This window comes from Cherax quadricarinatus, chromosome 68 (assembly GCF_038502225.1).
Source record: "Cherax quadricarinatus isolate ZL_2023a chromosome 68, ASM3850222v1, whole genome shotgun sequence".
In the NCBI taxonomy this organism is placed as follows: Eukaryota; Metazoa; Arthropoda; class Malacostraca; order Decapoda; family Parastacidae; genus Cherax; species Cherax quadricarinatus.
This window is the reverse complement of record NC_091359.1, coordinates 4,118,463-4,133,691: the sequence shown is the minus strand read 5'-3', so window position 1 is coordinate 4,133,691 and position 15,229 is coordinate 4,118,463. Positions and strand designations below refer to the sequence as shown.

Below are 15,229 nucleotides of genomic sequence, written 5' to 3'. Positions count from 1 at the left end.
ACACCTTAAAGTTGCAATTTTAAACATAACCAAAGGCTGAAGGTATGCTTTTCCCCATCATGCACTGTGTGGGGCAGGATTTTTTTTTTTATACTGTACACTCACCACAATGACCCATTCTCTCGTGTCTAGACCAAAATTTGCCATACATCTACACGAGTGACATTTGCACCAATAATGCAGATCAATGTGAGAGACTGTGAAAGGGTTAAAAATCCCCTACACAACTGAAAACATTTTGGGCATTAATCCAGATCTTTTAAACCAAAAAACTGGGAGACATCTAAACAAGAGAGAAATGACAATATATCAAAGCTCAAGAGAAGCAATAGAAAACTGCAATAATTCTTGCAAGCTACCAACAATAACAGATATCACAATCCTTGATGAGCTATGACAAGTTTTCATAAACTTCAGTGTTCAGCCATATACATATCCTGTGTGCTCGTATCACACACATGCAAATGCTTTACAAATTTTATGATACTCAGACTGAAAGTCTCACTCTTTACAACAGTGGATTTTGCTTGGCAAAACATTCTTCCTTATTAAGCCAAATTCACAATCTCTACTTAAACTGCAAGATATACAAGGAAAAGGCTTTCTCTGGATTATTAACATCTGTGGGTTAATACCCTAAAGTAAATAAATAAAAAGTCAAGCACTGCAGCATATTTCTGTTGAAGCCGCTTGATGAGACCCACAGGTCAATTTCTACCTGTACCAATTTACTGATCAAGAACAGATGTAAGGATATTTGCCTACATCTTTAATCCCTGTTTTTCAAATTTAAAGTACAGGCAGGCCCCACTTATACAGCATGTTAGGTTCCGGGCTATTGCTGTAAAGCAAAAATTGCTGCAAAGTGAAACATGTCCTTTTTTCACTTTCAAATGTATATAAAAGCCTGATAACATGTTTACACTCTCATATATTAAGTGAGCAATAGAGCTAGGCCTAAAAATGCACATATAGTATACACATTATTTACCTTAAAATATTTTTGTCATAGCCTGGCCCATGGCCAGGCTCAGAGAGTAGCAAGACTCTTGAAACTCATCAAAGGCATCAAAGGTAAGGTAGCTTATAATGAGTGGTGAATATATTTATTGCAGGAAGTTTGAATAAATTTAGAATGGGTATATCTGAAAACCACTGCATTAGTGTAACGCCGTAAAACAGGCCCCGCCTGTATTCACAAAGTTAGCGTACATGTGAATTGCAGCTTTAAAATCCTCTTACCAAGGACAAGTTGTGGCTAAGTGGTTACCCATCTAGTTACCGAACAAATCCAGTTTTGTTAACTTGACTAAACGAGTACCAGCCATTCCCACGTCATTTATTTTTGTTATTCTATACTGTTTTATATTAGTCATTCCACATGGTTAGTTTAACAGGTTTAATAAGTCACAGAGAAGCATGTACTGTACTGGTAAAGTATTTGTGTGTTACTGTCTATTAATTATAACTTAGTTGTAAGGCTGCCTGAAATGCCTTGTACAACAAGAGGCTTTCTCTAAATTAGTTTATTGATGTCAATTACTGTAATTATATACTGCACAGTATGCCACTTTATAAAGTTATTTGTTTTGTTTGTTTGAATGTGTGTAGTTTTCTGATTTGCTTCCCCAATCAAATGAAACCATTTAAAAACAATCACAAAGAGACTTCATTACCTAATTTCAATAGAAACTTGTTTTATAAACATAACATATTTCAAGGCAATGCTGGATTCAAATGGTGTGTTGCCAACAATACTGAAGAAAAAAAGACATGTTGCATGACAAGCTTCCCTTGGAACAACGTTAAATTCCGTGACGAGCTATATCAAGTCATGACTTGAGCATGTTTCCTTACACCTGTTGGCCCTGTTCACCTAACAGCAAGTAGGCTTTTAATTCTGCCATTCCATAAAATATTACCACCTGCACCATTACTTGTAAGGTAGATTTTGTGTGCAATTTCAAGCTTATTTTACCGAGTCCTACTCACTTGTACTAAGTTTAAATAAGATTGTATTAAGTTTAAATAAGATTGTAAAGCAGCTAACCACTATTCCTTGTCTAGTTTTAAGTATAATTACTATGTACTATTATCTTATCTAGTTTTAATTAGTTACTATGTATTAGGATTAGTTTGCCCGAAATGCCTGAGCATGATAGTGGCTATCTTTGTACTTAGCAAATCAAAATCGTAATTACACATTGTAACCTTTACAAAGAAATAAACTTTACTTTACTTTACTTTAACCATTGTCTCCAGGGCCTCCAAGAGAAATTTTGCAGGGTGGAACAAGACTGCTTTGGGGCCCCTGAGGGCAGGCTGAGAATTTGAAGTCCAATAAAGCCATTGGTAAACTTTCATCAATGTTTTATTTCCTGTGCAGCAGAATGACCAGGCCCGGTGGCCTGGTGGCTAAAGCTCCCGCTTCACACACGGAGGGCCCGGGTTCGATTCCCGGCGGGTGGAAACATTTCGACACGTTTCCTTACACCTGTTGTCCTGTTCACCTAGCAGCAAATAGGTACCTGGGTGTTAGTCGACTGGTATGGGAGTATCCTGGGGGACAAGATTAAGGACCCCAATGGAAATAAGTTAGACAGTCCTCGATGACGCACTGACTTTCTTGGGTTATCCTGGGTGGCTAACCCTCCGGGGTTAAAAATCCGAACGAAATCTTATCTTATCTTATCTTATCTTAACATATACTTTGTAGATTTTGAACAGTTTTGTTGACCTATAACTATTACAAGTGCTTAAATGTTTAATAAGGTCTTTCAAAGTAAAATAAATTCTTAAAAGGTTTAATATTTACTTAGACTACTTAATAAAAAGAACTTTTCTGGCTTTTTGTCTGCAAAATTTCTGATAACACTATCAAAATCCATTTTTATGGCAATGCTTGATTCAATGCTTAATCTTGCTAAATCAACAAGTCGGGTTTGAGACGTAGACCAGAATTCAGAATCTTAAGTGAATTTTACAAAAATATTTTTCTAAATAAACTAAAAATAGTTGAAATTACCCCAAAAAAATCTAATTAAATTTTTTTTAAATAAAACGTCTATGGCCATGAGGCTCCTTCAGAGATTCACAGCTGGGTCCCAGACCAGTGTATTGGCCAAACCCCCCCTCTCACAGGCGCTGATTGTCTCAATAAATGCTTGTTCTACAACATATCCTTTCTTCATGATTAATACACTGAGCTTTTCAAGATATCCAAAACCAAATAGAAAAAATTGCCAAAATGCATTCATACTAGGGATACAAAAATGCAGTAGTGTAATATATTTGAAATATATGTTATACAAATATTGAAGTCAGATAGCCCATGGTTTATTGAGGTCTCCATAGCCAAGGGTACTATTGTGTTCCTGTACTGTATGTACTCATCCAAATAGTGGACAGACACAATGGCTCTTAGTATAACTGTGCAGTGTGCATATCAACAATACTTTACAGAAATAATGTTTATCATTTATTATACTATGGTTAAATAAATTCATATATGCCTGTAATTTATATACAAAATGACAACTGACACAGGTGTATGCTACAGTCCTGTCATAAGTGTGTGAATATCAATCCTATTAAACATTTTACAAACTGGCAGTTACTGGTCTCTTCCTACATTCTCACGAGGAAATAAGATGATAGGTAAATCTCGCACACTTCTACTTCCATTCCATCTGCCTTACCTTCATTTTCCTTTATTTCTTAGTAAGTACTTAGTCCTGTAATGTTTATATACAGTTGTTATTTAAGATAATTACAGAAGAATTTCTATCTACGATTCTGCACAATTCACGAAAGAACCCCAAACTTAAAAAAGAAAATGATATACGTACAGTTGTCAATATGAAAATGTGGCTAAGAGATAATGAGTAAAGAGATGTGAAGCACATGCAGATACAGTGGACCCCCGCATAACGATCACCTCCGAATGCGACCAATTATGTAAGTGTATTTATGTAAGTGCGTTTGCACGTGTATGTTTGGGGGTCTGAAATAGACTAATCTACTTCACAATATTCCTTATGGGAACAAATTCGGTCAGTACTGGCACCTGAACATACTTCTGGAGTGAAAAAATATCGTTAACCGGGGGTCCACTGTAATTTAAAGATTGTTATGAAAATAATATGCTAAAATTTAAGGCATTGTATAATAATATTAAAAATGAGGAAAAAATCAGAAAACAGAAGGCAAAACCTTAATACATACATACTTTTTCAAATGAGCAACCAAAAACAAGTACTCTTTACAGTACAAGAATCAGCTGAAAATATTGTGCAATATAAAAATTATGGAAATGTGAAAAATAATGAATACACAAAAGTATTTCAGCAAAATTTACAAACTTAGAAAGTTATGGGAAATAAGTCATTAAAGTAGCACTAATTTTTAAAATAATAATAATAATAATATTATAATCATAAATAAGCACTAAACCCACAAGGGTCATACAGCACTAAATAATAATAATAATAATAAAGTAACAGGAAGGAAGCTGCAAAATTTATTGAGCACTTGAATGAGGACATTCAGTGCTTTTGTCAATAAAGTTGTATATGTACTGTACTGTATATATAAATACAGTACAAATGAAAAATTTTATTTCACAATCATAATAATAATCGCAAGCTTCAACTATCCTTCAAAAATGAAAAACATTTACTAACAAGCACATACGGAAACAATAAATATTATTGCACAATATTAAAATAGCCCACATCAATGAAAATATTCAATCGTTAACAATGAAAGACTCCACTAAAATTTCCCTTAGGTTCCAACAGTTAAATATAAAAACTACAATTTTTAATGCATTATGAGGCCTGAAATGCAAGGTATAATGCTCATACAATCTATCATATTGTGTGTGTTAAGTCCCATCACACTATTTTTTCACACTGCAACACTACACGTAATACGTACGTCTAATGGTATAGTGATGTGAATAATGTGCTTTGCTTGGTCAGTAAAGTACCACTGAATTTAGCTAGTAAATGAATGAATAATATGCAAAAGTATCCCTCTTACATAGGGTGACCTTGATAAGCTACCATATTTCATGGCTTATAAGATGCGGCTTAAAAGACTTGTTTTAGTTTCAATGGCTAGGCATCAGAAGTAACTGGGAGAGCTACAGCCCACCCCACACCCCAAACTTATAGCTCCCGTCACTGACCTTCAATTTATAGGACACAGGGTGGTTTTTGGAGATATTTTATGAAAAAAAAATGTGTCTAATAAGCCACGAAATACGGTAATTAAGAACTTCTCTTTTTCCAACAGAGTTACTATGCCATAAATGGAAATCAAATAGGATATTTCTGCAGTATCATACTCTACAGCAGTAGTTCCCAACCTTTTCAAATACAAGAACTTATTTTCAACCTCAAAAAAAATTTGCAAACTTCCACAGGTTTGGAAGGGATTGACAGTGATATATTAAAAGGGAAAAACAAGTGGTGGCTGGTGCAGCAATACTTGCTTCAAAGCTCTATAGATCTCTCAGAATAGCCAAGTAGCTCCTGAGTGTCTGTGACCCACAGGATGAGAACCATTCCTCTACAGCAGCTATTCCAAAGCCAACCTATTCTTATAAAGGAACAACACATTTTCTCACAAGTTACAGAAATTGCAAAAACTTGTGTACAGCAACTGCTTAAATTGTTTGTTTTCAAACATTTGATAATTCAAGCATTTTACTGTTCTCTCAGCCACCGTTACACTGCTTTTGATGAATTCAGCAATGTTCAACCCATTACAATAAAGCTAATCTCTCTCCTTCGTGCTGGATATTTGTGTATTCTTACAGTCACGGTATTATGCCTTTTTGTTCTTCAAAGACAATCAAATTTTACTTGCATAAAAAAGTTAGTAAACTAAATTTAATAAAACTGGCAAATACACTATATTGTGGTTTGCAAATTAAAAGCTTCACGCCGGGTCGCCATCTGGAGAAGACCCGGGCCGGAAGTACCGGCAAATCATTAATGAATGAATTAAAAACTTTCTGCTATAATTTAAGACAAGAAATAAACATTTATCTGTGTGCATTCTTATGCAATATGCTGTTTTTATTGTTTTCCTATCTTTGGACCTAGACATTAAAGCAATTTTTATTTGCATTCTGATCATTGTATTATATTTCATGAAATGTTAAGTCTGTGTGGACCATTCAGAGCAAATTTAAAGAGTTGATCCTGTATCCAAGGACTCCAATGGAAATAAGTCACTTTGACTTTTTTGGGTTATCCTAGGAAATCTACACATGTACTGCTATGTATGATAATTAGTGTAACTCTATTTGTGTGTACCTATATCTGAATAAACTTACTTATCAGCTAATTGTGAAATCTCTGACAAGTCTGGGTGTTGGTAAATATTCTGGAGAAAGTACAGTCAAACCCTGGAGCCCATATGCTTTTTAATCACCATGATTCAATAATAGATTTTTACTAAAGATCATTTAGTGGACAGCTTTGATATTATATCTTATAATCAACACTCAGAAGGGACTGTCAATGGAATGTAATAAAAACAGTGCCTAATCAATTAATGATAGTAATGTGATGAATGGTTTTGAAAACCGACAAGTTGAAGAATTGAGACACTTATTCAACATGTTGCATAAGTGTCTCAATTCTTCAATGACAGTAATACTGTACTTTGTTTCTGGTGGGTTTTTTCCTCACACTTCTGGTAACGTTATCTGAAATAGTTTCAAGGCAAGACATGGCAGGCAAAGAACATGTGACATGGCTTTGCTACAGTGCAAGGTACACTACTTATTTTACACTTTTACACTAATAGTAAAAAATAGTTTTGCCCACCTAATTATTACATTTATACAATTCACCAAATCCATGAGTCATTCACGTAAAAACATTAAAATTTATTTAGATAAAAAAATAAGTGTTAATGTGTGAAATGCTGCAGGCTCAATTCTTCTTGAAAGACTTGACCCTCTGACCTTAAGAAACAGGAATGGAGTGTCACTACTTGCTCATGCCAGGGTTTACATCTTTATCTAAGAATGGATACACTTATAGAGCCTGCAAACAACAAGGGTTCCAACACCAGTCCCTGTGGTAAACCACTTGCAATGGGTCCCCATTCTGATTTTTCCCTACAATAAGAAGAACAAAAAAGCACAATACCGTGACTGAAACAATACACAAATAACCCATGCATAGAAGAGAAGAGCTTATGATGACGTTTCGGCCCGACTAAGAGTATCTTGTTACCATGAAGACATAATATATGTTGTTTGTTGATTGCAATCTTAAAATATGTCCAGAACATCACAATCTAGATGCAGTACCCATTAAATTTGTGAAAGTTTAAAGCTAAGATGACAACCCAAATTGCTTTATCTTATATGTCACTCTTGCCCTGACATACATTAATGTCAGTGACTGTCATTCGATAGCAACAAAACTATTTTTGACAGCAAGAGTATTTGTGACTACGAGGGAATATTATGTCTTCGAGAATTTTGTGACCACCGGTAAATTGTAGCCACCTGGAGTTTAACCGGTTTTACAGGTAAATTTTGTGGCTGTAAGTTTTATGGTCACAAAACTGTGTTTTGTGTTCATGTGAGTATTTTGTTGTTACATGTGTGTATGTGTGTGTGCATTTTGTAGCCAGGAAGGTGTATATGGTGTTGCTTCCAGATATAACTTCCACACCCCAAGGCAAACCTCCCTCACATACACAACTGTCACACTCTCCAACCCAGTTATTCTGGCCACCACTACACTCTCTAGTCACCATACAGCGTTAAACGAGTGTACTCACGCAGGGTGTCCATGGGTGGGAGGTGAGAGAGATGAGAGATGAGGTATGAGGGACCCGAGGCTAGTAACACGGTCCAGCCACCAGCCGGAACACTATTGACATCTAACAGCTGATTCCCACACCCACCACCATTCACCATTTTTTTTTATAACAGTTGTAATATAACACTACATTCTGTGAATTTAGATGAAGTTAGAAAATACTATGCAGGATATCTGAGTATTTTTTGTCGTTGTGTATTCAGTCTAAAATTAACAATAAACGTTCATACTCGCACCAACTTACTAATATTTTTTTCTTATTTTCAGGTCCTGCAATAACATTAAGTTATATAAATTTAGACAAAGTTAGAAAAATCTTATATAAATTTCTTGGATATTTCTAAAACCCTGTCATAGTATGTTTCAACTACAAAACAATACAAATTGAGCATTTATTCTCTCACCCAGCCTAATAATAATTCCTGTCAGGGGAGAACAAAGTTATATTTTAGGTCTATGGTATAAGGGAAAGGCTTTAACCTCTCATCCCATACACTTCACTGCTGCTTATTTCCACTTCCGAATTATGGGGCTTCTTGATGGAAATCAGAAATAAATAAAGGGGATATAAATAGCTTGTTGAAAATATCTAACCAAGACAGGACTCACAGCAATGGATTCAAGGTGGATAAATAAAGATTTAGAAAGGCTATAAGGAAGTATTAGTTTGGCAATAGAGTAGTAGATGAGTGGAACAAATTCCCAGGTAGTATCATTGAAGTAAGAACTTTGTGTAGCTTTAAGGACCCCAATGGAAATAAGTCACTCTGACTTTTTTGGGTTATCCTAGGTTCTCTACACATATGCTGCTATGTATGATAATTCTATGTAACTGTATTGTGTATACCTGAATAAATTTACTTACTTACTTACTTACTTACTAAATAAAGGTTGGACGGGTATATGATTGGGTATGCTTACTGGTAAATTAGACCTGCCTAGTATGGGCCAGTAATCCTTCATTCGTATGTTCTTACTTTTCCAAACTAGACATAGCCTAGGGTCTCAGTATGTCAAAATTTTGGCTTGGATATCTCCCATGTATTAATAACTCCAGCCCTGCTGGAAGGAAGTTTTTAAACCCCGCGGTATCTCCTCACTGTCCTACACAAGTCTGCCAGCTCAAGCTGGTAGATTTCATTAATTTTTGAAAGCCATCCTGTGATGGAGTATGACAGGAAAGCCATCCTGTGATGGAGTATGACAGGAGAGCCATCCTGTAATGGAGTATGACAGGAAAGCCATCCTGTGACGGAGTATGACAGGAAAGCCATCCTGTGATGGAGTATGACAGGAGAGCCATCCTATGATGGAGTATGACAGGAGAGCCATCCTGTGATGGAGTATGACAGGAGAGCCATCCTGTGATGGAGTATGACAGGAGAGCCATCCTGTGATGGAGTATGACAGGAGAGCCATCCTGTGATGGAGTATGACAGGAGAGCCATCCTGTGATGGAGTATGACAGGAGAACCATCCTGTGATGGAGTATGACAGGAAAAACCATCCTGTGTGATGTGATAGGCAAACAGTTAATTTGCTAAAGCCTTGTACAATGTCATAAAGATCAAGGTAGTCTCGCAGTGCCGGTGCACCGATGCTATATATATATATATATATATATATATATATATATATATATATATATATATATATATATATATATATATATATATATATATATATATATATATATATATATATATATATATATATATATATATATATATATATATATATATATATATATATATACATATATATATATATATATATATATATATATATATATATATATATATATATATATATATATATATATATATATATATATATATATATATATATATATTCAACAAGTCGGTCGTCTCCCACCGAGGCAGGGTGACCCAAAAAAGAAAGAAAATCCCCAAAAAGAAAATACTTTCATCATCATTCAACACTTTCACCACACTCACACATTATCACTGCTTTTGCAGAGGTGCTCAGAATACAACAGTTTAGAAGCATATACGTATAAAGATACACAACATATCCCTCCAAACTGCCAATATCCCAAACCACTCCTTTAAAGTGCAGGCATTGTACTTCCCATTTCCAGGACTCAAGTCCGACTATATGAAAATAACCGGTTTCCCTGAATCACTTCACTAAATATTACCCTGCTCACACTCCAACAGATCGTCAGGTCCCAAGTATCATTCGTCTCCATTCACTCCTATCTAACACGCTCATGCACGCTTGCTGGAAGTCCAAGCCCCTAGCCCACAAAACCTCCTTTACCCCCTCTTTCCAACCCTTTCGAGGACGACCCCTACCCCTCTTTCCTTCCCCTATAGATTTATATGCTTTCCATGTCATTCTACTTTGATCCATTCTCTCTAAATGACCAAACCACCTCAACAACCCCTCTTCTGCCCTCTGACTAATGCTTTTATTAACTCCACACCTTCTCCTAATTTCCACACTCCGAATTTTCTGCATAATATTTACACCACACATTGCCCTTAGACAGGACATCTCCACTGCCTCCAACCGTCTCCTCGCTGCTGCATTTACCACCCAAGCTTCACATCCATATAAGAGTGTTGGTACTACTATACTTTCATACATTCCCTTCTTTGCCTCCATAGATAACGTTTTTTGACTCCACATATACCTCAATGCACCACTCACCTTTTTTCCCTCATCAATTCTATGATTAACCTCATCCTTCATAAATCCATCCGCCGACACGTCAACTCCCAAGTATCTGAAAACATTCACTTCTGCCATACTCCTCCTCCCCAATTTGATATCCAATTTTTCTTTATCTAAATCATTTGATACCCTCATGGCCAGCACCTCACTATCAGATCCCACAACGGTTAAACACGTGACGCGCGGCGACCCAACTTGGATAGGTCCTTTGCACAACTCACCCACAAACTACACGTATTCTACCCAAGAAAATTTAAAAATTATTATTTGTCCAGTGTATTATATTAAATTCTTCCCAAATTCTATTAATTATAAATGGATCTAATTTATATAAACCAAAGGAAATATTCATATTATTGTCAAAACTGCTTTCTATGAAACAAGATTCAATTATATTCCTGTCGACCATGGACTTGGTCGACAGGAATATAATTGAATCTTGTTTCATAAAAAGCAGTTTTGACAATAATATGAATATTTCCTTTGGTTTATATAAATTAGATCCATTTATAATTAATAGAATTTGGGAAGAATTTAATAATACACTGGACAAATAATAATTTTTAAATTTTCTTGGGTAGAATAGTTTGTGGGTGAGTTGTGCAAAGGACCTATCCAAGTTGGGTCGCCGCGCGTCACGTGTTTAACTGTTGTGGGATCTGATAGTGAGGTGCTGGCCAGACCCCTTATATAGCTTCCTTGGATGCTTTACTTTCATAGTTCCTTGATAATGTGAGTAGTCACGAAAGCGCTTGGAATTTCTCTATTCTTTCAGAGTGGTTGTTTTGCATATATATATATATATATATATATATATATATATATATATATATATATATATATATATACATATATATATACCATGCGGAATTACCCAGGTTTCTGAAGCCCTGTTATACTGTATTTTAACTACCAAATGTATAAAAATTATCATTCAGGATGTCAAGATTTTTTTTATCCAAATTAGACACACTATATTGGGTACTTAGATCTGTCTTACCTTGAATGTCATTCTCTTGCGTCAAGTAATAAACTGAGACAACAGGCAGCAAGGACATAATAACTGTCAATTAATAGGCTTCTTTTTCTTCTTGTTTTTCTTAGGTTTTATCGCTGTCTACTGCATGAGGGTCAATGTCTATGAACGACCCACCTGTACACTAAGGGACTTTAATCACTAAAATTAAAAATTTAATCAGTGTACATATTAAATGCTTCTAGATATATAAGAGATATGCTGCTTCATGTACATTATATTCACATATAGATCTACTACCTCTGGATGTAAATGCAGTGATATCTAACAATATGTATACATTATGTACGGCGAGAAATCTAACTCTGGAGATATTAAAGGACCCTAATTCAAATAAATCAATTTGTCTGACTTTTTTGGGTTATACTAGGTTCTCTGCACATATGCTGCTATGTATGATAATCTATGTAACTGTATTTGTGTATACCTGAATAAACTTATTTAAATTTACACAATGCACACTAAGAAATAGCTCTAGGTGTATATTATATGCATAGAAATATATAACTCCAGATGAACATTACGTTCACTAACTGCTTCAACTCAAAATAAAGTTCTTCGAATTCCTTGGTAATAATGGGTGGACCCAGAACTAGCCACATGCTTCCTGTCCCTACCAAGGACAAGTGATAGGTAGTAGCAGGTGCAGGAGCGTAGCACCGTGCACTCGACACCACAATACTGCATCATCACTTCCAGGGGTGTGCCATGATGCTGGTGGCTGCAACTTGAGCCAAGGTATACACTTTCTTTCCTTGGACCAGATCTTTCACACATTGTCTCTTTGTGTGATAAGATTTGTTCGGATTTTTAATCCCGGAGGGTTAACCACCCAAGAAAGTCAGTGTATTATCGAGAACTGCCTGTCTTATTTCCACTGGGGTTCGAACTTGAATTATTTTGTCCCCCAGGATACGACCCACACCAGTCGTCTGACACCCAGATACCTACTTACTGCTAGGTGAACAAGGTCAGCAGGTGTTAGGTAGCACGTCCAGGATTTCCGCCTTTGTTGGGGATCGATCCACAGACACTCAGTGTGTAAGTCAGTTTATTTAGGTACAGAAACACATAAGTATAATTATCATACAGTGTAAATTATCTAAGGTAACCCCTAAAAAGGTCAGTAGGTGAGGTAAGAGTGTTCCTAACCAAGACACGGAACACCGTGAAGCTAGGAAAAAAATCAGTACCTAACCAGTTCGTATGTCGGTTTGCGTGCGGTCAGCAGTAACAGCCTGGTTGATCAGGCCCTGATCCACCGCGAGACCTGATCACAGACCAGGCCGAGGGGGCGTTGACCCCCCAAACCCTCTCCAGGTAGGCTTGTGAGTTGTTTCTCCTTGGAGGCCTAGTAATCATGAAAGTTAGGCCCCCTTTCCCCCACAAATAATTAGCATAGCAGTGTTTGTACTGTGTCCAGTGTTTGAAGGTTGATTTTTTCTTAGCTGTGCTGCCTGAACGATTAGTTTATTCTGCACCCATAGCTCATCATGTTAGCCATAGTGCATAAAAACAGAATTACAGAGGTCACAATGGACTTTGTTAGACCTCACTGACCATTGTTACATCACTAGAAGGAAATATTAGTCATCTCGCATTTTAGTTACTTCATATAGTTGTTATACATAGTATAGTAAGGAATACAATTTAAAAAAGACTTACTCTGAATAGACTGATGCAGTTTAATGTAGACAAAGGCAAAGTTTAAGTGTTGGAAAGGAAAATAACCATGCCACATATAAACTAAATAATTTAGATCCTAATAATACTGATTACGAAAAAAAATTAGGTGGTCTGGTTAAGAGTAATCTAAAACCAAGACAAGTGCGGAAGTGTTCGCTGTAAAGCTAATATGATTCTTGGCTTTATATCAAGAAATATAAATAACAGGAGTCCTCAGGTTATTCTTCTTCTCTATATATCTTTTCATTGGGCCTCATTTACATTATGCTGCACATTTCTGGTCACCGTATTATAGAATGGATTTAAATGCACTGAAAAACGTACAATGGAAAATGACCCCAATGGCTATAAGTCACTGACTTTTTTTGGTTATCTTAGGTAATTTACACTATGTATCATAATTGTACTTATATGTACCTGTGCCTGCATAAGCTTACCTGCTCTACTGCATTTCATAAAGCAGGAAGCTTACGTGGTCATTCAGTACATGGAGTGGTGGAGGCTGATCCTCCCTCTGGTAATCTCAGCCAGATCTGTCCATCTTGCTGCCCACCAGTTACTAAAAACAACAGACATAGCCCCACTCCACAAAGGGGGCAGTAAAGCAACAGCAAAGAACTACAGACCAATAGCACTAACATCCCATATCATAAAAATCTTTGAAAGGGTCCTAAGAAGCAAGATCACCACCCATCTAGAAACCCATCAGTTACACAACCCAGGGCAACATGGGTTTAGAACAGGTCGCTCCTGTCTGTCTCAACTATTGGATCACTACGACAAGGTCCTAAATGCACTAGAAGACAAAAAGAATGCAGATGTAATATATACAGACTTTGCAAAAGCCTTCGACAAGTGTGACCATGGCGTAATAGCGCACAAAATGCGTGCTAAAGGAATAACAGGAAAAGTCGGTCGATGGATCTATAATTTCCTCACTAACAGAACACAGAGAGTAGTCGTCAACAGAGTAAAGTCCGAGACAGCTACGGTGAAAAGCTCTGTTCCACAAGGCACAGTACTCGCTCCCATCTTGTTCCTCATCCTCATATCCGACATAGACAAGGATGTCAGCCACAGCTCCGTGTCTTCCTTTGCAGATGACACCCGAATCTGCATGACAGTGTCTTCCATTGCAGACACTGCAAGGCTCCAGGCGGACATCAACCAAATCTTTCAGTGGGCTGCAGAAAACAATATGAAGTTCAACGATGAGAAATTTCAATTACTCAGATATGGTAAACATGAGGAAATTAAATCTTCATCAGAGTACAAAACAAATTCTGGCCACAAAATAGAGCGAAACACCAACGTCAAAGACCTGGGAGTGATTATGTCGGAGGATCTCACCTTCAAGGACCATAACATTGTATCAATCGCATCTGCTAGAAAAATGACAGGATGGATAATGAGAACCTTCAAAACTTGGGAGGCCAAGCCCATGATGACACTCTTCAGGTCACTTGTTCTATCTAGGCTGGCATATTGCTGCACACTAACAGCACCTTTCAAGGCAGGTGAAATTGCCGACCTAGAAAATGTACAGAGAACTTTCACGGCGCGCATAACGGAGATAAAACACCTCAATTACTGGGAGCACTTGAGGTTCCTAAACCTGTATTCCCTGGAACGCAGGAGGGAGAGATACATGATTATATACACCTGGAAAATCCTAGAGGGACTAGTACCGAACTTGCACACGAAAATCACTCACTACGAAAGCAAAAGACTTGGCAGACGATGCACCATCCCCCCAATGAAAAGCAGGGGTGTCACTAGCACGTTAAGAGACCATACAATAAGTGTCAGGGGCCCGAGACTGTTCAACTGCCTCCCAGCACACATAAGGGGGATTACCAACAGACCCCTGGCAGTCTTCAAGCTGGCACTGGACAAGCACCTAAAGTCAGTTCCTGATCAGCCGGGCTGTGGCTCGTACGTTGGTTTGCGTGCA

The 15,229-nt window shown here is 36.9% G+C and overlaps 1 protein-coding gene across 1 annotated transcript in view; it reads right to left on the bottom strand.

Annotated features, from left to right (window-relative positions):
- Hmgcr (HMG coenzyme A reductase) overlaps positions 1 to 7,977 on the bottom strand; it is a 116,946-nt gene extending 108,969 nt beyond the window's left edge. Inside the window, exon 1 of the mRNA XM_053789739.2 lies at positions 7,813 to 7,977. Within this exon, the coding sequence (XP_053645714.1) occupies positions 7,813 to 7,951 (139 nt within the window). The 5' untranslated portion in view covers positions 7,952 to 7,977. The remainder of the gene's footprint in view (positions 1 to 7,812) is intronic.
- Between the last annotated feature and the right edge of the window lie 7,252 nt (positions 7,978 to 15,229).